Source organism: Poecile atricapillus, chromosome 14 (genome assembly GCF_030490865.1).
Source record: "Poecile atricapillus isolate bPoeAtr1 chromosome 14, bPoeAtr1.hap1, whole genome shotgun sequence".
In the NCBI taxonomy this organism is placed as follows: domain Eukaryota; kingdom Metazoa; phylum Chordata; class Aves; order Passeriformes; family Paridae; genus Poecile; species Poecile atricapillus.
Genome location: NC_081262.1, coordinates 16,850,127 through 16,870,761, shown reverse-complemented (window position 1 = coordinate 16,870,761; position 20,635 = coordinate 16,850,127). Strand labels below are relative to the sequence as shown.

At 53.7% G+C, this 20,635-nt stretch overlaps 1 protein-coding gene across 1 annotated transcript in view; it reads right to left on the bottom strand.

Moving 5' to 3' along the window:
* Window positions 1–414: 414 nt before the first annotated feature.
* HS3ST4 (heparan sulfate-glucosamine 3-sulfotransferase 4) overlaps window positions 415–20,635 on the bottom strand; it is a 54,886-nt gene continuing 34,665 nt past the window's right edge. Inside the window, exon 2 of the mRNA XM_058849844.1 lies at window positions 415–1,591. Coding sequence (XP_058705827.1) covers window positions 955–1,591 — 637 coding nt within the window. The 3' untranslated portion in view covers window positions 415–954. The remainder of the gene's footprint in view (window positions 1,592–20,635) is intronic.

Sequence of the window (20,635 nt, the reverse complement as noted above, 5' to 3'; positions counted from 1 at the left end):
TTGTGTTTTCAAGATGCAAATGAATGGCAGTGCCAGGGGTCCTGAGTGTCCCCAGGTGTCCCCCCTGCAGCCACCCTGTCAGTCCCCACTGGCAACACCTGGCTCCAAACCATGGAGCAGGGCTTGGCACAGCCTGGCCAGGAGGAGCTGCGTGGACACGTGTGGGAGCCTGGCTCACTCCTGGGGAGCCTGGGAATGTTCTTTCAGCTTCCAGGAGGGTGGAGGCCTGGGGGGACCCCAGTGCCAATCTCACTGAGCACCTCAGCAAAGAAGGAACTACTCTCTTCCAACAGTGGAGGGGCACCCGTCAGCCAGAGGAGAATTGAGGCCAGGTGTCTGTGGCACTTGGTAAATTCTAGTTTTAGTGCAAGAAGTAATTGAAACGTTTGGTGCAAATGAAGTTCCTGTACATAGTTCCTTTGCAGCATAACTGGCTTTATTCCTTCCACACACAAAGACCAGTGTGCATATGAGTGCACAAGGCCTGAATTTACCAGATCAGATGCTGCTGTTTGGGCAAAACTAAAGTGCAGGGCAGGAGAAATCAAATCTGTGGGCTTGTGCCAGTGCTGGGCTTTGGGAGCCACCCTCTTGCCCAGCTTGCCATGGCATGAGGTCTGGTCCTGCCTGCCTGGCTGCAAGGGGGACACCAGCAGCGAAACGGCGACACAAAGTGCCCCATCACCCTGAGGATCCCTGCTTCCCCTCCTCCTCCTCCTCCTCCTCCTCCTCCCACCTGCCCCTGACCCCCAGGGGTGCCGTGGGGAGAGCAGCCCGAGGTGACAGGCCACTGGAGTTCCTGAACTGCACATGTGGGGTGACTTCTGCTGCAGCCCTGACAACACAAGAGCCTGTTACACTCAGGGCTGAGCCTCCAGCCCCAAGAGAGTTTTGGGTCTGAAATGATGATTCACATCCCAAAAACAAAAAAGATTTTTTCCTGATTTTGTGGTTCTACTTATCACTTTCTTCCTGCTCCCACTGGAAATCTTGGCCTGTCATTTGGTAAAACATGACATTGAAGGGTTTGTAAAACTTCCGCAGTCTGTGGATGACGTCTGGGTCTATTTTGGGGTGAGTTCGACCCTTGGACTTGCCCAAACACCGGGGAGCACTGCTGTCCTCTGGCTTCTTTAGACAGGGAAACCCCTTCGTTTTATTAAAATAAAAATGCTTCTCTGTCACAATCCTCTTGAGGCCTAAGAAGTCCTGGACCTTGGCCATTTCCCCAGCTGGGTCAGTGATGAGCCTCTCACCACTGACAAACAGGATCTGGGAGAGGGGGAAGTACTGAAGCCAGTTTTCCAAGTGCAGGGCATAAATCCCAATGCGGATAGCACTCCAGGAGGCATCGATCAGCCCCAGAGTCCTGTTCTTGAAGGCCAGCACCTCAAAGGTGGGGATCTCTGGCTTTTTGGAGAGGGTCTGCGTGTAGTCCGAGATGGCGCGGGTGACCGGGTTGCGCACCACCACGATCAGCTTGGTGTCCTTGGCCATGGAGTGAATGCGCCTGGGGGCCTCGTTGGTCACAAAGTAGCTGGGGGTCTTCTCCATGGTGATCTGTCCCTCCAGCGTCTTGGGCATCACGTTCCTGCGCAGAAGCAGAGCAGGGGGTTAGCGAGGGCCAGGCGGGGCGGGCACCTTGTGCAGGTGTCGGTGGGACATGCAGGAGGGGGGATGCTGTCACTCCTCCTGTGTGACCCTCAGACAAGTCTTTCTGCCTTTGTTTCTTCTCAGCCCCTGGCCACGGTGGGCACCCAAAATGTAAAGTCAGCCTTGGTGACACATTATGCAGACAATCTGCCATAGGTGGATGTAGCCCAGAGCTAATTGACACTAAACCTGCACAATACCTGCCTGTTCAGAAGCCATCTGCTCCCATTTGCTCAATTAAGCCTATTCACTCCAGAGCCGTGTGCGGAGCGGCGCAGTTCGGATTACACAGGACCTTTTTGTTATGATGACATGCTTTTAAATGTCTCAGCTAATAAAACTTAATACAGAATAAGATCCCTTGCTTCTAGTACAATAATTAAATTTATTTACTATCTTGTGTGTGGGAAAGAATGACTTTTCTTTTATCTCTAATTCACATGCTCTGTCAATAATTAATTGCTGCTGGGTTTTGAGCTTCCTGTGCAAGCACTTTTATTAGCCAAAAGGAATTTGCCTACTGGATAAATTAGGATGTAGCAAGATTTTCCTGGATAGCGTATTACCATACAGTAAAATGAAACTGCAGTGAGATAGCAGTTATGTCTAAGAAAATGAAGAGGTAAATTCTTGTCCCAGTGCCACCAGTTAAAGATTATCACAGCCAGCCAGAGGGTCTTAAGTGATCACAAAATCACAGAATAAGCTGAATAAGAAGGGACCCACAAGATGTCCCCTGCAAGAGCGTCACAGCCTCGTCACACGTGTTGGGCTGGAGGCTGTGCCACACCTGCCTGCTGCCCACACACAGCCACAGTGCCAGGGAGGAGGAACAGGGTCACTGTCCTGGGGAAGAGCTCACGGCACTGCAGAGATCTCCTCTGTCAGACAGGAGGATGGCAATGCCCATGGCCTTGCAGGATTATCCCTTTGTATTGCAACTATTTTTAGTGCAAACATATGGTGAGGAAATAACGTGAATAGGCTTGAAATGGCTCTGTGAGAGCACCTTGGGCAGCGACAGGCACAGCAATGCTGACGTCAAACTGCTGGGCCCCAGGAAGACCCACTGCAGGAATAACGTAGCTGAAGGCTGGAGCAGGAGCAGATGACAGGCACAGCCCGCTGGATGTGCCTGTCAGTGTCACCTCGGATTTCACTGCTAAAGGCATCGACTGGCTTTAACACCCCTGTAATTTGTGTGTTCACTGCTGGTGCCACACAGCCCACCAGGCTGGTTCTGCTGAGGTTCTTCTGGGGGTGATGAGGGGTGTCCTGCCAAGGCCAGAGTGAGGGTGCATTTGGTGCTGCCACAGGGCTGCCAGTGTCCTCAGCATTTTGGGTGAAGAGGCTGGTGTTCCTGTGGCTGTCCTGGTCCTGTTGCAGAACCTTTCCTGTTGAAGAGTGTCTGTCTAAGCAGCAGCAATGAAGCCTGCAGGGCTGCAGGGCTCCCTGTCTCAGGGCCAGTGTGCTCTATAGGGAAGGCCATCCCAATGGCATCGGGTCCTGCTGGAGCTGCCTTCCCAAAGGCAAGGTGCCTGCAAGCCTGTCTTCTCCCCAGAGCACTCCAGTGCTTCATGCTTGCCTTGCATCAGCCGCTTGAGCAGCAGCGACACAAAGGGAGCAAGGATTAGTCAGAACGATGCATCCTGAGGTATTTATTCCTTTAAGAAAACCCTGAACAAATTAAGAGGGATAGGAGCACTTGGGGACTGCAGATGCTGCAGAATTACAGACCAGCTTCCCTGGGGAATCCAATACCTGAATTTAACAGCCCTGTGGGAAGGAAGCAGATTTTCCGGCTATGCACATCACAGCAAGAGCCACAGTATGATCAGAGGTGAGCCCTTGGGTGCCCACTGCTGTACTGCAGGGGTGGAGGATCGGGAGGGGCTGCCAGCAGCAGTGCTGCCCCGTGCCCACTCTCCCAGCCCCTGCTATCAGCTGCCAGGGGAGGATGGGATGGACCCACCTGCAGCAAGAGCCACCATGGTATCTGCTCCCCATGCCCCAGGGGCATCCCCATTTGGTTTGGTTTGTACAGAACAAACACATTGGGGATTTATAAAAGAAGCATGAACAAACATGTTAATTACAACTTCCCCTTCAGATGATGTTACCACAATAAACAGGAGCCAAGAAATTGCAGAGCTAATAATCTGGAAATGTTGCCACATTTAAGGACTGTGTTCAACTCCATGCACAATAAAGACAAATGGATGGATGGGCTGGCCCTGAGGAGAGAAAATGGGCAAGCACTGATCAAGGAAAAGAGAAGCAGACTCAGCTTTTGCTGTACAGTTTTAAGCAATGTGGTAGTTTGGCATTTAGGAAAAGCTGGAAGCCACAGTGTGTCCTCAAGACACCCTGGCCCTGCAGAGCCTGGAACGACTGTGGCTCTGGGACAAACATACACAAAGGCTTTACCCCAAAGTCTGCTGTGTTTCAGAGTCCCTCCCCAAGTGCTGCCCTGCTGGGGCAGGCACTGAGCTACACTGCTCAGGTGAAGAAAGCTTGAGCCTGCAGCCCTAGGGTCAGGTGCCCTGTGTGCAGGCGGTGGCGTGTGATAACTGCTGCCAAACAGCGCGGCACACAGCACAGCCGGCTCCTGCTGCTGGGAATAACAAGGGTGTTAAAGCCGGAGCAAGCGAGCCTCTGGCACGGCAGGAATGCTCCTCAGAGCAGTTAACCTTCACAGAGCTGCTGCCATGTGCTCTGCCCTAATTGCGTGTGTGCCGATGGAATTCTAACCAGCTCTGTGTGTGCAGGCAGAGCAATGCTCCGCTCCGCTCTCCTGCAGTGGCAGCTGCAGAGCAGTTTGCAGCGTGGGGCTAGGGCTTTGCTCCCTCTGGAGCACACCTTGGCCTTCCCTGCAGTGTTTGTGTCCCTTCTGAGGCCAGTCTGGTTGCTGAAGATGCAGGGCCATGGGGTGACTGCACTGCAGGAGGTGAAGGGTTGCAGTGGGACATGTCTGCTCGTGGCTCTGCCACCGCTGAATCCCCACCTGCACCTCTTCCCTCTCCATCACTGCTCACCTGAAAAAGGGGAGCAATGACAACAATCCCCTGGCAGGAGCTTCACTGACACAGGCATGAACAAACCCCCTGCTCCCTGACGGGAGGGGCATCATCCCCTTGTGCTCGTTGGTGCAGCATCACTACACAGCACAATGTCAAAACTGAACTGTCATTGCTGGCCTTGGACACAGGAATTGCCTCGTCCTCCAAGCAGATGATACAATATATATTATTGAGTACTTGCCGGGGCTTTTGATGTTTCTCTCCTTTCCCGTTCATTCCCCAGTGCTGGGCCCAGAGGCTGAGGAGGGCCAGACTGCTCTGTGAGCCCCCAGCACCCCTGAGCTGCACAGGGGCCGGCTGCTGTCACTCCTGCAGCTTTCTGCTCTGTGCATGGCAGGCCCAGCCACTGTGGGTGGCAGGCAGGACAGCTGGCTCCCGCCTGCCCTGCCTTGGAGCAGAGGCCAGCTCTAAGCTGTCATCGGGAAAATGTGCTGTAGTAATTGTTCTTAACTGCTGGCTTCAAACAAGCTCTTTATTTTCAAAGGATACATTTTATAAATTTGTGAATTTGCATGTTGCCAAAATCCCCTTGTGGTTTATTTAAATCCAGATTATCTTGTTTATTCCTTCAGTCACAGCTGTCATTTATCTCTGTGTAGGCAGCTTGTTCACGATGTTGCAGGTTTCCTGCAATCCCACTCAAAAGGCGTCTTTGTTAACTGTATTTTCATGTTCTCAACAAGAGAAAAAAGTTCATAGCAACTCCCAGGGTTTGGGGAATCACAGAGGAGGACAAGGATTTGCATGGCTGCCATGGAAAGAGGAAATGGCCAGGTGCTGCAAGTGTCACCTGCACACAGAGCTCCTCTCAACTGCTCCTTACGGTGGAGCAAACAGCTGCTTTTGTCTTCTGAAAAGACAAACATGAATCCTTTTCCTTTTTATTATTAACACATTCCAGTATAATTGCTTGAGCTGTCAGCTGTGACCTGCCAGTAATTCAGCAGGCGTGGGACTTTCAAGGGGAGAGCGGCATTGCAACTGAGCCCACAGCACGCATTAAAGGCAGAACCCATTTGCTATAAGCCCCTGAGTCAAATCTCTTGTTGAATTTGTTCAAACATAAATTTACAGCTGAATTTACATAGGTTTAATGTTTTATAATCTTTTTGGTCTGTGAATCTATATTCAAGAGTGAGTGCATTAGCTCAGAAATATTGTGCTTAACGCTGAAAATAATTTTAATCTCTCCAAAGTCCAATCCTTTGCACATCACTAAACCTCAGAAGCCAATCCCTTCTAATAAGAGACACAAAACTTGCATCTGTCGCTGCCTAATAGATTCACATTGCTCTAATTCAAACAGCTCACATATGTCTGTTAAAAAACACTAAACGCAAATTATAAAGCCCTTTCAGAAAAGCGGGTGCCAGGTCAGACTGGGGGCCAAAGGAAAACAAACCATCCCCAGGAAACTCACTGGAAGAGTTTAATGATTAGGAATCTGGAATGATGGCTAGGAGATGAGGGTGAAGCACCCCCCTCTGCGTGTGACTTGTGTTCTGCTTTTGCAGGGCTTATAACCCCAAATTAATGGCTGCCTGTACCATTGGTTTCCCTCTCCAAGACAAGGAGCTTTGCCTCTTCCCAGAGTTTCCAAAGCCGTTCACTGTCCACGCAGAACACTCTTGTGAGGGCAGTTTGGGATGGCAAGGACAAGTCCCTGCTGAGTTTGCTGCCAGCATCCCCCGGCCGTGCAGGATGCGGGAGCCCAGGACGCTGCAGCTGCAGCGGGGGCAGCCCCGGATCCCAGCGCAGCCAGGGAACAGGAGGCAGCTGGGGCTTGGGGGTGTCTCAGTGGCCTTCAGCAGGGCCAGCCCTCCTCCCAGCGCTGCTTGGAGCCGTCCCTCCGTCTGTCCGCAGCTCCGCAACATCGGCCGGATGAGCGCGGCGCCGGGTTGCCATACCAACGCAGGTGAAACCGCGTGGTGACGAACCGAGAGCTGATCCCATCACAGAATGGCAGCCTGGAGTTGCCACGGCAACCGAGATGCCGAATTGGGAAGCGTGTCAATGGCACAGGTACCCGAGAGGCGGCAGGGGCAGTGCCCGGCTGAGCCCCCCATCTCCTGGGGCACAGCTCCCCTGCTCCCTGTCCCCCCATCTCCTGGGGCACAGCTCCCCTGCTCCCTCCCTGTGCCCCCATCTCCTGGGGCACAGCTCCCCCGCTCCCTGTCCCCCCATCTCCTGGGGCACAGCTCCCCTGCTCCCTCCCTGTCCCCCCATCTCCTGGGGCACAGCTCTCCTGCCCCCTCCCTGTCCCCCCATCTCCTGGGGCACAGCTCCCCCGCTCCCTCCCTGTCCCCCCATCTCCTGGAGCACAGCTCCCCCGCTCCCTCCCTGTCCCCCATCTCTCTCCCGGCTGCCGTGTGCAGGGCTCGCCGCTGCTGCTGGCAGCGATCCGCAAAGCTCCGGGCTCCCCGCCCGGGCGGGAGGATGCGGCTCGGGAGCAGAGCTCCAGCCACACCTCCAGACACTGAGGAAAATGCCTTTGGAGCACAGTCTGTTTCTAATATGATTTTTCACAATATCGCTTAGTCTAGAGTCCAGCAATCACAATGAAAGGGCTTCTGTGTCTCCACAAAATGCAAAATCTTTAACGGCTCATTGGCATGTGCTTAAGTTGGCCTGGATAAGAAGTTACTCCTGAGAACCTGCTATTGATTCTGTCAAGGATTCAAAGGTTTTATAGGCATCGCTCAAGATCTCTTTAGTACTTGTACCTTCTTAATGACTCTCATCACCGATAGGACTGGAAACATCCCCCAGCAGCCTGGGAAGCAGCTGTCTCTGTGCCAGGAGTCAGAGCCACGCTGCTGCCCAGGAGCCTCCAGACGGCCGGGCAAGCCTCCCTGGCACCCTGAGCATCCTTCCTGCGGCTCCTGCGGGATCTCCCGGGAGATGGGACAGGTACCAGGGCTAGGGAAAGGGGTGGGGGGCAAATTGCATCCAGGAAGTTTCCTCTCCTCCTACCACTATGCAACAAAATCAGTGGGCAGGTGGCTGAGTAGCAGACAAAAATATAAATATGCTCTGATTTCACTGGGACCATCTGGCTCAGGCATGATAGGTGGGTAGGACTGCTATAATCATGGAGCAGAGTACTAAGCTGATCCATTAAAGTCTTTTAGCAGAAGCAACTATGGAACCTATATTAATCTGGCAATGCTTTGTGAACAGACATCACAAGGTTAGATCCATTCAGCTGCAATTAAAACCAACCCTCACTGATCAGGCTAGCTGGGAGAGCTGCTGCAGCATTGTGTTCCCCAAGGCTCTCTTGAGTATAGACTGTTGATACTCGCACAATGTAATCTGAAATTATGATCCTAATGCTAAATCTTGCTTTCTTCTGTTCTTTCCTCAAGTGGATCTCCTCTGGGACATGGCTGCTGCCTTGTGCCAAAATCCCTTGCCTGTCGGTGCACAGCTCTCACATAAATTGAGAAGGCTCAGGTTAGTGCTGAGGGGTTCCTGATGAGGAAATGCTTGATGTGCTTTCCTGATGGGGACTGCCCTCCTCACCAGCAGCTGTGGGATGTACAGGAGCACACTGGCTCTTTACCTGGGGAGCTCCTGGCAGGGCTGGGAGCACTTGGCACGTCTGTGTCAGCACACACCTCCTCAGGTGTCACAAACAGTCCTTAGCACCACTCAGCTTTGGCTGTGCCAAGGTACCTCAGCTCTTTGGATGGAGATGTGTATTCAGTGTGACACTGTTTGACCAGGGATAAATTTGGGCCAGTCTCTCCAATTTTAGTGCAAAATTTATTGTTGGTCAGCAGTCAGCCATGGAACTGGTTGTGAAAAAGGCTGGAAATGTGTATTTCTAACCCCTCTGTTGTCAAAATTATTTTGACAAAGTCTCACTAGCATTCTTTACAGAAGAGCCATGATCTCATTCACTGGGAATCTCTTAGTGTCGTCTACCAGATTTAATTACTATATTAGTCACAGTTTCAGCAAAGCAGCCCTAGCCTGAGCTTCTCACACAGTGCTGGAATGAGGACTCACAGGCAAGGCAGGCAGGGGTGAGTCCTGCCTCCTCCTCCTGAGGATGTTCAAGTCAAGCTAGTCTGCTCCCAGTCCAGATTTCCCTTCAGCACAGGAGTTCACCCCTTGGTGCCAGTTCACTCTTCCCACTGTTTTTTGCCAGCCCCATGCCAGTGCTCAGCTGTGGGGCAGAGCTACATGAAATGCCAATGCACATGCAATCTGCAGGACAGAAACCTCTCTGAAGAGAGCACTGCAGTCCAGAGCACCTTGTTGGCAGCAGTCATTGCACACCTCAGGATTCCCAATCTGGGAGTTCAATACCAACACGCAGCTGTGCTCCTCCTGCCCCAGCAGAGCAACAGGAGAGCACACGGACACCAGGCAGGAGTGCTGCCACCCAGGAGTGCTCCCACCCAGGAGTGCTGCCACCCAAGAGTGCTCCCATCCAGCAGTGCTCCCACCCAGGAGTGCTCCCACCCAGGACTGCTCCCACCCAGGAGCGCTCCCACCCAGGACTGCTCCCACCCAGGAGTGCTCCCATCCAGCAGTGCTCCCACCCAGGAGTGCTGCCATCCAGCAGTGCTCCCACCCAGGAGTGCTCCCACCCCGGACTGCTCCCACCCAGGAGCGCTCCCACCCAGGACTGCTCCCACCCAGGAGTGCTGCCATCCAGGAGTGCTCCCACCCAGGACTGCTGCCATCCAGGACTGCTCCCACCCAGGACTGCTCCCACCCAGGACTGCTCCCACCCAGGAGTGCTCCCACCCAAGAGTGCTCCCACCCAGGACTGCTCCCACCCAGGAGTGCTCCCACCCAGGACTGCTCCCACCCAGGAGTGCTCCCACCCAAGAGTGCTCCCACCCAGGACTGCTCCCACCCAGGACTGCTCCCACCCAGGACTGCTGCCATCCAGGAGTGCTCCCACCCAGGACTGCTGCCATCCAGGACTGCTCCCACCCAGGACTGCTCCCACCCAGGAGTGCTCCCACCCAGGAGTGCTGCCATCCAGGACTGCTCCCACCCAGGACTGCTCCCACCCAGGAGTGCTCCCACCCAGGACTGCTGCCATCCAGGACTGCTCCCACCCAGGACTGCTCCCACCCAGGAGTGCTCCCACCCAAGAGTGCTCCCACCCAGGACTGTTCCCACCCAGGACTGCTCCCACCCAGCTCAGCCTTGATGGTTGCTAAGTGATGCCTGTGGAAGTTTCGAGCCTGTCAATAATAGATGCTGTTGTTCGCAGGCTGCTGTTCCTGGAACAGCCAGTAGGATGTGGAAAGCTCTGAGTGTGCAGCTGACACCTGACACTGATCGGACTCAATCGGGTGGTTCAAACCATGCCAGTTTCCCAAAGATGGGATGGGCCCTTCCCAAAGAAGGCCAGGGAAATAAAATATTAAAATATAGTGGTTTGGAGCTGCATATCCTGAGGAGTCCTTTTTCATCCTCTGGAAAATTTAATTCTATCAGGAAAAACACCCCGGCAATAATGGCTGCCTAAGTGAAAGCACCACGGCTGTATCATACTAAAAGCTTTTCAGGGAAAAGAGTAAATAAATTCCATTCTTCAGATGTATCTGGATGTTATCCTAAAGCAATGCCAGAGTAATAGGTAAGCCATCAACAGCTAAAAGGCTGGGAATTGTTATGGAGCAGCGATACTGCCAAATAGGCTGAAAAGAGCAGTAATTCCTCATATCCTGTGCTGAGCTCCAGCACCACTGGCAGCCGGGGATGGGAGAGGGACTCCTGCCCTCCTGCCAGAGGGACCAGCACAAAAAGGCTGGACCCAAAACCACCTTCAGGGCTGCCAGAGGAGCCCCAGGCTGGTCAGAGGTGGTGGCCAGGAGTGTGACCCTCCTCAGGTGACCTTCACACCTGCAGTTACCTGTTCCTTTTCTAGTTGTCAATGAGATGGATCCATGCAGAGCATCAGTGCTGCAGGCAGAGCAGCGGAAGAGACAAGTGGGGAGGTGACTGGCTCTCAGCAGTTGCTGGAAGTAGCAAAGCCAGCTCAGAATTCCCCACAGAGACACTGAGTGGTGAGATCTCCCCAACTGCATCAGCCTCTCGACTGTCCAAGGCACAATATCCCACTGGATTAATCTACAGTGGACCAGTGCTTGCATCCAGCCTCTGGAGCCCAGCAGATGCCCTGGGCAGAATCCCAGTGCAGGGAGCAGGGCACAGCAGTGTCCCAGCCCCTTCTCTGCCTCCTCCTCATCCAGGTGGGAACCACGTCAGTCCCCGCATCAGCCGAGTCCTGCAGCGGCCAAGGCATCTCCCAAAACAACTGCCAAGGACTACACAGATCCAAGATTCACCCATTCCCACCCCATAGCTGCTCCTCTGCCCCTGGAGGGAGTGATGCCAGTCAGGCTGCTGCTGAGGGCACAGCTATTTATTATTTGTTTCTGTTGATTATTTTGGGGTTTAAGTTCATTTATTATGTATGCAAGAATGGTAATACATCGGCATCTGAAAGTCTTTTAGGCATACAATATCCTTATTATTCAAAGTGGTTTTTCCTCCATAATTGAATGGTTTACCTTATTATTACACTATGTTAATGACCCAGCATTTCCATTTTTCTATAGGATGCTTAATTGTAAGCAAAGTGCAATCAGAATCAGAGATGCCATCTGTAATTGACAGCATCATAATAACAGCCAGAATTGCAGGAACGAAGCACCAAAATAAATAACAGTGGGGAAAAAGCCACCCTGAAACACCTCAGGAAGCTGCTCTGGGCTGGGACAGAGCCTGCCCACACAGAATCCTCTCCCCAAACTCTGACAGTTTGGGCATTAACAGAGATAGAGTGCTATTGATATCAGTTTGTACATTTAATCAGTTTTTTTGCAGTTTTCAGCGAGATGTGACCTACATCCCTGTCCAAGGCATTTGGTTCAAATCAGCTGAGACAGAGAATAATCAAGATTTATGATTCTCATTCTGACTCGGATCACACAGTCAGTGCAAACGGTACTGCAGAGCTTCCTCCCTGAGCCCCAGCGATACCCCCGTGCTTGCCCTCACACTGTGATTTAACATCCATCCCAGGGACTGTCAGGATGCTGCTGCAGCTCCAGATAATGACTGCAGGTTCTCTCCACTATCCCCGGGGTGGCACTGGAGAGGCACTGCAGCCCAGTTTGGGGTTGGTTGGCAGAAACCAGTAAAAACGACACTTTGCAAAATTAAAGGGAATTCATCCTGCTGTGCCTCCCAGCACAGCACAGAGCAGCCTGTGGCATGTCTGACCTCTCCCACCCAGGTCACCCCTGTTGGGGAAGCACACCATGGGTTCTCACAGGTGAATCATACCTACCCCTGCAGGAGTCAGGGGCCCAGGAGCAAAGGGAGCCCCGGGACTGCAGTGGGGAGGAGCAGGGATGGCTCAGGAGGCAGCTCCCAGCAGCAGCAGCAGCAGCAGCAGGGTCCATCAGCACATCCTACAGGCAGTTCCACTTCCAGGGGCTCAGCAGCAGCCCAGGGAGCCAGAGCTCTCCAAGAGCTCAGCTGGGAAGTGAATGTTTAGATCAAAATTAAATGATCCAAAACCAACTCTAATAGAACCAGCCAGGTGATGGGAACAGAGCAATGGTGAGGCAATTTTCAAGCCATTTTGAAGGCAGCCATGCTGCGTGTTGCTGGCTGGCCAGAGCATGCTGCCGTTGGCTCCTGGGATGCTCTGGTGGGCTCTTGCCCAGGCACCTGCTCCCATCAGTACAAGATGGGTGTGAGCCCAGGCCAGGCAGCCCTGCCACAGGAGGAGAGTCCTGGCACATCCACACTGCCCCACAGACCTGCGAGTTCCCCTCTGGGCAGCACAGCCCCAGCACCTCAGCCCATAACCCATATCCCACCCCTCCAGTGTGTGCCCCACGGGAAGAGCGTTGTGTTCCTGCTGCCAAGAGCTCAGCAGTGGCTCCGTGCAGGAATGGGGCCATGGCAGCTCCATCTGACAGAGGCCTGGGACAGGGAGCACAGGCTCTTCTTGCCTCCTGCACTGCTCACAATGAGGGCAGGAGCACGGCAGCCACAGAGGGCTGTGCTGCTGCTGCTGCTGCTGCTGCTGCTGCTGCTGCTGCTGCTGCTGCTGGCCCTGCTGCTGCTGCTGCTGCTGCTGCTGCTGGTGCTGCTGCTGCTGGCCCTGCTGCTGCTGCTGCTGCTGCTGCTGCTGCTGCTGCTGCTGCTGCTGCTGCTGATCCTCCTGCTGCTGCTGCTGCTGCTGCTGCTGCTGCTGCTGCTGCTGCTGGCCCTGCTGCTGCTGCTGCTGCTAGCCCTGCTGCTGCTGCTGCTGCTGCTGCTGCTGCTGATCCTCCTGCTGCTGCTGCTGCTGCTGCTGCTGCTAGCCCTGCTGCTGCTGCTGCTGCTGCTGCTGCTGCTGATCCTCCTGCTGCTGCTGCTGCTGCTGCTGCTGCTGCTGGCCCTGCTGCTGCTGCTGCTGGCCCTGCTGCTGCTGCTGCTGCTGCTCCTGCTGCTGCTGCTGCTGCTGCTGCTGCTGCTGCTGCTGCTCCTGCTGCTCCTGCTCCTGCTGCTGCTCCTGCTCCTGCTGCTGCTGCTGCTGCTGCTGCTGCTCCTGCTGCTCCTGCTGGCCCTGCTGCCCGTACAGGGACCCTGCTGTGTTCTGTCTCAGCAGGTTTGCTCAGCCACCTTTCCCCACACTCTGTGTGTGGCACTGCTCAGTGTTAGCCAGGGATCTCTGTTAATTCACACATGTAGCGTAACATCCAAGAGACTGAAAAAACAGCCCGATGCCACTTTAGTCAATAGAGTAAACAATTCCTGGTTTGGATAAACAGAATTACTAGTGTTGAAGAGCTCTGGGCAGCACTGCACAGTCTGATTAGTGTAAATGCTAAACACAAACCAATTAACACTAAGTCTGCTTATCTCATGTCACTTAGTGCTAAAATAAAGGCTAACACTAAATACACACATTGATTTAGCCATTAAATCTAACATCACTCAAAACAGCTCGTTATATCACCGAGAAAAAATAAAGTCACCTGAATTTTCAGAAGCTGCTGTATTATGAGCAATGACTCAATTGCTCCATCCAGCACAAGGGAGTCACTGCTCATACTGAGAACAGACTGACACAGCTTCACCCAAAAATCAAACCTGGGCCACAGGCAGAGGTGACAGGTGACATCCCTGCAACACCTCAGGCAGTGCTGCTGTGGAAGCACTCGGGGCTGGCCTGGGGCTGTGCCACCAGCTGCAGTGCCCAGGTACAAACATCACCATCACTGAAAACATGATGGCTTGGCCAGTGCCAGCCACAAATCCCAGGCATCCATCAGCTCTGCTAAGGAAGAGGAAAGACTCACCACAGTCCCAGCAAACCCTCCCAGTGCACTTTTCGAGAGCAAAACCAGCACTGACAGAACACCCACCTTAGTCCCTGAAGAACCAAAGCTACTTTGGGTTTGATTTGGTCTTTATATACCTCTTCAACTAGAAATTATTGAAAGCTGGTATGTGGGAAGCTGATGATAGGAATAGCCTGTCTGGGGGTATCCTGCCCTAAGAAGCACCAGGAGCAGGCAGGGAAGGATGTGTGGATGTTAGCAGGCAGTGAGATGTTTACATTCCTAATTACAAGGGCTAATTCTTGCTTTGGCCAGGTATCCCTTCTGCAGACAAGGTTAATGGGATGTGAGAGACCACAGCTGCCACAGCATCAAGTGAGGAGGACAGGCAAGAGACAGCAGCATTAATCAGCAAGGAGCCATGCAAAAATGGTTATCTCAAGCTGTTTGGAGGCACGGAGTAAAAATAAATCTCCCTCAGTTTAATATTCTGCCAGTCAGCTCCTTTTTGTAGGTGGAATCTATTAAAAATTATCTTTCTGCTAAAATGCTAAAGTGTTTCTGACATTTAACAGCTTGCTCTGAGCAAAAAGGTGCAATAAATACACAGGAGAGCTAATTGGCACCAGAAACCCAACATCCACCCAGCACGAGCAAGCACTGCTGTGTCAGCTCCTGACTCCTCCAGCAGACCCCAGCATCTCCCCTCAGTGTGGTGCCCCTGCTCCCATGTGCCCTGCTCACCTGGGGGACCTGGGAGGCTCCCACCACCATCATCATCATCACTGCAGCTGGAGGCGAGGGTCTGGGGGACACGTGCTGCAATCTGGTCCCACCCAACTCTCCACTTCCAGCTACTTGGTTGCTGCAAGATGCAGAAGGAGCTGCTTGGCAATGTGGTCTCAATAAAAATTAATGCTTTAACAAGAAGCCAAACAGCTACAGCTAATGTTCTTCTGAATGAGATCTAAATTTTATTCATAAGCATCAGTGTCAGAACTAAAATAACAGTTTTATGGACACTATGAGCATAAACAGCTCTGCTGATTCAAAAACAGAAACTGCACTTCTGAATGAATCAACGTGTTCATTTGGAACAAAAGCACTGTTCCAAATACATGCCTCAAATAAAAGAGAAAGCCAGAGAGTGTTCCCCTGGTGAGCCTGCTTCCAAGGAATGCAGAGGGGAAGGGAGATGAGGGGACAGTGACTGGGAATGTGCTAGGAAAAAGGAGCAGGGCACACTCAGGGACTGCCTGGGGTATGTCTGGAGGCAGGGTGGGAAGGTGTTTCCACCTCATCTGCATGTGGAAAAGAATCAGAGGTGAGAAAGAAGAGTGCTACACCCCTGCAGAAATCCCTGCTGAGCTCCAGCATTCAGCACGAAATCCAGCATTGAGGTCTGGATGGATCTGACAATTGGTTGAAATGGCCTTTGTTTATTTGGGGTCAATGCCTTGGAAAAAGGTGAGAGCTGTATGGCTAACAAGTAATTGGTAAGAGATTTTTAGAAAAATACCGCTTGGAGAGGGGGTTAGACAGGTGGAAGTCCGGTAGCCCACAGTGTGGGTGCATGTGTGGGCAGCGGCACAACCACGCTGGCCAGAGAGAGATTGCAGAGCATGGCTGAAATGGGGCTGGAAAACACATATATTCAGGAAGGAGTTTGTTGTCAGGCCGCTAGTGGAGCCTTTGGACAATCTGTTTACTTTACAAGGCAAATCAAGGCTCACACAAAAGGGAAACACCAGCTCCAGCATCCCCATTCCCACACCCCTTCTGCAAACGGGAACAGGACCAACAGGACTGAGCACCTCCAGTCAGCACTGAAACTCCCCAGATATCATGATCCTTGTCCAGCCTGAGAGCCCAGGCTCCTGGGACGAGGCAAAGCCCAGTTCCCTGCACTGGGCAGTCCCCAGTGTCCCAACAATCCTGTGAGCTCGGGTTCTGCAGGGAGCGCCTCTCTGGGAGAGCCCGGCTCTGCTGCTGCAGCGCTTCCCATAACTGGGGCAATATATCTGTGGCCACAAATGAAAGATCAATATTTATTTAACAGACACACTACCCTTTAGAGGCCCTTAATTGTAAATTAATCATCATTAACTGGCAGTAATTGAACATGCTGAAAACTGTGATTGCAGCTATCCCCCACAGCAGGGTTTGGTGCAGCTGCCAGCAGAGGGGAGTGGGGTGGAGGTGAGAGGTGGGACAGGGACCCAGAGAGCCCTGCAGGGATGCACAGGGACAGCTGCAGCCAGAGCTTTGCCCAGCCCACAGCAACCAAGTGGGACAGAGCCCTGTGGGCCGGGGACCCTCCCAGAACGGGGGATAAACCCTGGGGCAGGCGAGTGCCTCTGTCCCTGCAGCAGGACACAAGCTGGTGCTTTGGGCACCAGCTGCAAAGGCTCTGTGCTCCAGGCCAGACCAGCCCCCCTGGCCTGTGTGTCCAGCACAGGGGGGTGAGGAGGGAAACCAGAGGGGTGACAGGCCCATCAGAGAGAAAGAAGACATGGTTCTGCTCTGCCTGCCTGGGGAAGCACCTGTCCAGCACCCATCAGCACCTGCACAGAACTGTGATGCTGCTCATCTGCTCACTGCATGCTGCCTGCTGGAGGCACAGCTGGTGGATCCCTAAGCCCAGGGGATCCCTTCCCCTTGGGAGGGAGAAACTGCAGTTTGTTTCTCTCCAGATTTGACAAGAATACAGAGCAGCAGTGCAAGCAGCAGCTCTTCCTCCCCATCTCTCAGAGCCATGGGGTATGAACCTGCCCACAGGCTGCTGCCAGAGGAATCCACAGGGACACAAAGGGATGCACAGCCACCGGCACAAGCGTTTTGGAGAGCGCTGCTGAAAAGCACCCTTGCACATTGGAGGGCTCTGCAGATATTGATGTGCTCTTTAGTCTGGGGCTTTGGGCAGCTCTACCCTGTTTCTAGTGTCACTGTGATTAAGAAACAATATCTAACGTTGTCCTTGGTGGGAACACAGGCGAGTGCACAGGCCTCAGTGCCAGCGGGCTGTGTGGGGCGAGCTGGCAGAAGGAAATGCAAATTCTCTTTCTGTAAGGACAACAGTGGCACGAATGCTGACTTTATTAAAATGCAGAATTATTTCAGGGCCCTTTGTTTAGCTCAGAGCCCGGAGGTAATTTATGCACAAGGATGGAGCAGCAATGGCTGTGCTTGGCTGCCTGGCATTGCCAGCAGTTCTTGGCTGGTGCTCCTGGTGTGAAGGCTTTCCAACTCTGGAGGGAAAGTCTGGGAACCCACAGTCTCGCTGCTTGTTCTTGCTGAAGAATGTTTCCTGTCCTCACAGCTCCTTGTACAGCTGCTGTGGATGGAGGCTTTAACACAGAGACTAATTAAGTGCTCGCTAATCAAGTCAGCTGCTCTTCTGTCCAGAGACATCCCCTCTCTGCCTGCCCTCATCCTGCTGCCCAGAAACAGCCTGACTGCACTGGGGTCTGGGGTCTGGGGCCTGCTGCACCAGGTGCCATCCCTGAGAGCCCCCCATGGCTCCCCTGACACAGGGCAGGACCAGTGCCACACTGAAGCCAGCCCAAGGAACCTTCTGAGCCAGGGGTGGAGAGGAGCAGCCCCGCTCTCTGCCCCACCATGGCCATGAGCTGCTCCTGTGAACTGTGCCCACCAAACACCTCATCACTGCTCTGCCCCAAGTACCCTCAGGCTGGGCAGTTCATTGCCTTTGCAGCCCCTGAATTCTCTTTGGATTTGGAGACTCGCAAGGCAATCTGAGCTTCTGCAAATCTGATCAAAACTTGGGGCTTAGCTAGCACTTCCAGAGCTTTGGCCTCTGTATCAAAGGGATGCGTGCAGGATTTGGCAGAAGAAATTCCCGAACCTGGCACAGAGATGACATATTATTTATTTATTCATACTTTCTTATGAATAAATACTGCAACTCGAAGGGGTGAGGTTTGGAACTCCAGAACAGCTGGAACTGTCCTTGTCCCATGGACAGCTATGGGGGCCCTGCAAAGCTACAGGGAGAGCATGAAACGAGTCTTTCCCACAAGCAATAGAAGGTGGACAGAAGAGAGGTCTCAAGATCTCTGAACAGCAGCAGCAAGCTCACTTGCTCATCACCTGGAGAGGGTCCAGCCACCACCAGTGGCTCAGCTGGAGCTGGCTGAAGGCTCAGACCACTGCATTTCAGAGGAACAGGCTCGGCCTGGAGTGAAGCAGCACAGCTCAGGGGCATGGAGGGATGCCAGGATCTGTCCTAGCAGCAGCTGGGGGCTGCTGGAGCAGCACGGGGTGCAGGGACCAACGCCAGGTACTTCACCTCTGCTGACCATCACTGTGAAGGCAAACAGAGGCTGCTGGAGCTTGCTGACAGGGTTTATTGAAACAAAACTTGCAGCAGGTTATGTGCTCTTGTTTTGAGAAATTTAAACCATGTCCAAGATCAGGCTAGATTAAGTCCTTGACTTCCACTACTGCCCAGGAAGCCTCATCTAGGCCGATTCATGTTTTCATCTGCATACTAATGCTGGGCTTTAATCAGCAAGGAAACCTTCCAGCATGTTGCTTCAAAGGTAAATGTCTTCAGTGGAAGGCAAGCAGGGAGGAAGCCACTGCCAGCTTCCCTTCGCCCATGCCACATACACCCCATTTTCTGTGTCTCACCTGGCAGGACACGGGGGCTCTGCTGCCTAACCCCGTGAGCTGGCATTGGGCTGTGCACTGCTGGGGCTGTGCTGGGGGAATGTTACCGTGTTTGACACAAAGTCTGCCTTCACTGAGCCAGGTTTATCACCTGGTAAAGCTGCTGTGCTTAGCCATCACAGGCAGAGCAGAGGGCCTGCTATTAACAGGGGAAGGAGCTGGGGAAAAAATCCAGGACTTCTGCTTTTGTGCAGGTGGAGTGCAGATTTACGTTGCAGAAGATCTGTGCTGTCTGTGTGACTCCTAAATCCCACCCTGCCCCTCACACATCGATCCTGGCAGCTGGTCACAGCCCGCACGTTGACAGGAGGAAGGATGGAGTGCTGGGAGCGCGGGGAGACGAGAGCCTGGAGCCAGCCACCCTTCTGGAGGGAGATACTATTCTTAGGCGGGTATTTGGAGGCAGTTCAGAGGAACCTGCCTTGTCACACTTTTAAATTCCTCTCTCTGCAGTGGCACAGTGACAGAAGCCTTCCCGTATGGCATCGTGGGAGGGAAAGCTTCCGCCTGCCACTGCCTGTGGCGGATGCCAGCCGGCACGCTGGGCACCTGCCATCAGCAGGCTGGCACCCCCAAACTGCACTGGCTGCTCAGGGCAGTCACAACCCCCAGCCAGGGCAGCACTGGAAGCAAGTTCCCCACACTGGGTGGGTTCCTGGCCACAGAGCACTGATTCATGGCACTCAAACACCCTGTCTCAACCCCCAGGTATCCCACTTCCCTAAACCTTTTCACTTCTCATTCCTCACATGGTGATCTCGCTACACATGTCATCAATCACTATGCAAAATAATCACGTTAATGCCCATCTCCATTAGCAAACAGACGATGAAATCTCTGGCACTCACCAGCAGCAGGGTCCCGGCACTGGGAGCACGAGCACGACCTGCAGAGACACTGGGCCAGTGACAGAGCACGGCTGGGAAGGAGCTGAAGAAGCCCCAGGTTACATGGAAGGGAAATGGGCACAGCCTCAGCAGAAAACAGTCCTGTAACACGAGTGGCTCGGTTCCAGCTGCCAGTGGTGCCCTGTGCCACCAGGCTGTGCCCTGTCCTGCCCAGGCAGCCGCTGTGGCACACCAGGTCCTGCCTGCCCTGCTTCCTGGCTGCCAGGGAAAACATCCACAGGTCTGGTTCCAACAGCAAGCACTGCATCTCCACAGACCTTCCTAGAGGAGATGTTTCTCCTCTGTACTTGAAAGTTTCCTGAAAGTTTCCAGCAAACAGGTGTTGCAGGCAAGCAGGGCTGGGGCAGCCCACCATGCAGCAGAGACATCCGTGCTGCGGCACACAGAGGTGTGAGGACATTAATCACCGCTGCCGAGCTCCTTTCCTGCCACTGTCACAGCCCTAATTGCTCTTGTTAACCGGAATGTCTTCCTGGCACCCGCTCGGGGCCGCGGCTCGTTCAGGTAAGCCAGACCAGGATCAATGAGAGGCGATGCACTCCCAGCGAGGGCTGCAGGACCTGTGCCCTCCGGAGTGCTCCCACCCAGCGAGGAGAGCTTTCCTCCCGGAGCCCAGCGGCCCCGGGCCACGGCTGCCCTGCCAGGAGGATCTGTGGCATGGCTGTGTGCTGCCGTCCCTGCACAGCACCCACTGCACAGCACCCCCTGCACCCCCTGCACAGGACTCCCTGCACAGCACCCCCTGCACAGCATCTACTGCACCTCCCTGCACAGCACCCCCTGCACCTCCCTGCACAGCACCCCCTGCACAGCACCCACTGCACAGCACCCACTGCACCTCCCTGCACAGGACTCCCTGCACAGCACCCCCTGCACCCCCTGCACAGCACCCCCTGCACAGGACTCCCTGCACAGCACCCACTGCACAGCACCCCCTGCACAGCACCCACAGCACCCCTTGCACAGGACTCCCTGCACAGCACCC